Here is a 2,775-nt window from a genome sequence, read left to right on the forward strand (position 1 = left end):
AACTCTGTGCGCCATGCTTTTCAGCCAGTAGCCCTGGACACTGTGTGTGCAACTTCCCAGGCCGCGTTTTGTAAGACTGTGTTTAATGTTGCTTCACACCCAGTTTCTTCAGATACCGCTTGTATGATTTCTCCAGCACCTGTGACTGCCCCTGAACTCATCTTTTCTAAGACTGCTAATGTCAACCTGGACAATTTAAGAATAGCAGTTTTACCAAGGTCAGCCTGCCATAAGTCTCGGTTTTCTAGAACCACGTCTGGTACCATAAACCTGGTTTTCCCTGTGACTGTTACAGCTCCTCTGCTCTGCTCTCCGCGTCCTGTTCCAGTTCCCAGGCAGACTATGGCTCCGTTCATCCCTGCACCCATATCTGCTCCTCGGGTGGGGAGGGCGGGCGCCCGGTCGTTGCCTGTGCCTGTTCTGGTTCCCTGGGTGGGGGCAACTGAGACCCTGCTGACTCCTGCACCCGTTTCAGCTCCTCGGGTGGGAGCAGCAGCGGTCCAGCTAGCTCCTGCACCCACACCGACCCCCAGGGGTAAGGCAGCCAGAACACAGCTCTTCCCTGGACCTGTATCTGTTCTTCAGGTGGGGATGGCTGATGTTCGGCCAGGCCCAGTACCCGTCCCTGTTCCCCGGAGAAGAGTTGCTGAGAGTCGGTTACCCGCTCTGTTGCAAGTTCAACAACCATCACTACACCCAGCACGACCATCATCACGACCACCACTACAACTTCTGTTTCAGTCAACCGCCCAGCCGGTAACTGAGCAATTAGTGCAAGCACCAATTCAGCTACCTATACGGCCAGGGGTCCCAATTGCCTCCAGCCCCGCACCTGCTCCAGCTGGAGGGCCCGAGAAGCCCGTCCAGCCTCAAGTCACGTCGGCTGGGGGTTCAGGAGAACCCAGCCAGCTTCCTGCTACGTTGGCTGGAGAGCCCGGCCAGCCCTTCCTCGTCTCCGCTGGGGTTCTGGTGAGCCCGGCCAGCCCTTCCTCGTCTCCGCTGGGGTTCTGGTGAGCCCGGCCAGCCCTTCCTCGTCTCCGCTGGAGGGTCCGAGGGGCCCGTTCAGCCTCCTGTCTCCGCTGGAGGGTCCGAGGGCTACCACGCCGTCGCCTGCAGCGCCGCCTCTGGCTACCACACCAGCTGCAGCCTCCGAGTCTTCGTCCACGCCTGGCCCGGCCTCCTCGTCAGCTTCAGGGTCTCCTTCATCAGCTTCAGGGTCACCTGCAGCAGCCTCATCGTCCTCGCCAGCTGCAGCCTCCGTGTTTTTTGCCCTCATCCTCGCCTGGTCCAGCTCCCGCTTCAGCTTCGCCTGGTCCAGCCTCATCATTGGCTTCGGCGTCGCCTGCAGTGGCCTCCTCTTCAGCGTCATCAGCTTCGTTTGACCCAGCCTCTGTGTCGGCTTTGTCTTCACCTGGTCCAGCTTCGGCCTCAGCCTCCGCCTCGTCTGGTCCAGCCTCCGCCTCATCAGCTCCGTCTGGCCCAGCCTCCGCTTCGTCTTCGTCCTCGCCTGCAGCAGCCCCCGAGTCTTCATCCCCGTCTGGTCTGGCTTCAGCATCTGGTCCTGCCTCGTCTGATCCCGCAGTAGCAACACTGCCATCAGAGCCAGCTCGACCTGTGCCTCCTCGCCTTTGTTGGCCGCTTTCCAGGCCTCTGGGTCAGCATCATGGCCGTCGAGGGCGGCCCCCTGAAAGAATTCGCCGCCACCGCTGGCTTCGCGGCCGACCTCCGGACCGGCTCTGTTGCCGCCACTGCCTTCCGCGTGGTCGGCCCCCTGAACTGTTTGCCCGTCGCCGCCGTTGCCGTGTGCACGGCTGGCCCCCGGATCCCTTTCGCCTGAGTCACCGTCGTTGCCGCCCGCACGGTCAGCCCCCGGATCCCTTTCGCCTGAGTCGCCGCCGTTGCCGCCCGCACGGTCGGCCTCCTGAACTGAACTGTTTGGCGCGATGGTGTTGCCATCCTCTGGGTTGGCCTCCCGAATTGTTTTTGATTTGCTCCCTGTGCTCCAGTTTTTGTGGTTATCTTGTTTTCGGACTTGATCCCTCCGTCCTGGACCCCCGCCGCCCGCCCTGGTCGGGTTGTTTTCTGTTTCTGTTGGGCTGTCTGGAGCCAGCCCTTGAGAGGGGGGTACTGTCATGGTCCTGGGTCATTTTAACCCAGTGTTCTTAGTTTTCCTGTGGTTTTGTATTATGTTCTTTATGTTCATAGGATTGTTTGGTTTGGTATTTGGATTCCCCCCTGTGTCCTTGCTTATATTGTGGTGTTTGTTCTGATACCGTGTTCCCATCCCTTGTGTTCTGTTCTCCTCATCCTCTTGTGTATTCATTCTTGTTCTCTGCCTCTCTCTCTGCCTCTCTCTGTGTACTCTGTGTTGTGTTTGAGGTCCACATCTTAGTGTCAGTATTTTCAGTTTCGTGTCTTCCCCGCTCTGTCATAAGTAATTGTCCTCAGCTGTGTTCCCCGTGTGTTCCCACTTCCCTCATTACCTTCTGTGTATTTATGTCAGAGTATCCCTTTGTTCCGTGTTGCGTCGTCCCTCTAGGTTGTGTGTCTTCCCAGTGCCTCAGCTCTAGTTTCTCCTAAGTATAGTTTTGTATGTCTATGTTCCTATTAATAAAGACCTGCCTTTTGAGTTATCCCCGCGTGTCCTGAGCCGTGCATTTGGGTCCTCTCTCGCCTTCACACAGCCGCCGCATGACAGTGTCTCCGCTCCCTAGTGTTAGCGTACCCCGTGTTCGCTCATCCTCCCGCTTCCGCGATTGTGCTGGAAACAACGAA

The 2,775-nt window shown here is 58.2% G+C and overlaps 1 protein-coding gene across 1 annotated transcript; it reads right to left on the bottom strand.

The window, feature by feature from the left end:
* Positions 1-900: 900 nt before the first annotated feature.
* Positions 901-2,552, bottom strand: LOC112846997 (bassoon (presynaptic cytomatrix protein) b). The gene is made up of 2 exons (XM_025907570.1): positions 1,411-2,552; positions 901-1,377 (listed from the first exon to the last, which is right to left on the bottom strand). Exons 1-2 carry the CDS (start codon positions 2,132-2,134, stop codon positions 917-919), a joined length of 1,185 nt encoding a protein of 394 aa, XP_025763355.1. The 5' UTR covers positions 2,135-2,552; the 3' UTR covers positions 901-916.
* Positions 2,553-2,775: the final 223 nt, after the last annotated feature.

This window comes from Oreochromis niloticus, linkage group LG5, assembly GCF_001858045.2.
Source record: "Oreochromis niloticus isolate F11D_XX linkage group LG5, O_niloticus_UMD_NMBU, whole genome shotgun sequence".
NCBI classification, from domain to species: Eukaryota; Metazoa; Chordata; class Actinopteri; order Cichliformes; family Cichlidae; genus Oreochromis; species Oreochromis niloticus.

Bases quoted from the DNA above. Each gene is read 5' to 3' on its own strand.
- LOC112846997 (XM_025907570.1), bottom strand. From the start codon at position 2,134: ATGACAGTACCCCCCTCTCAAGGGCTGGCTCCAGACAGCCCAACAGAA. The intron at 1,378-1,410 runs TGAAGACAAAGC...GGCTGGGTCAAA, and splicing joins GAGGCCGAAGCTGGACCAGG to CGAAGCTGATGACGCTGAAG.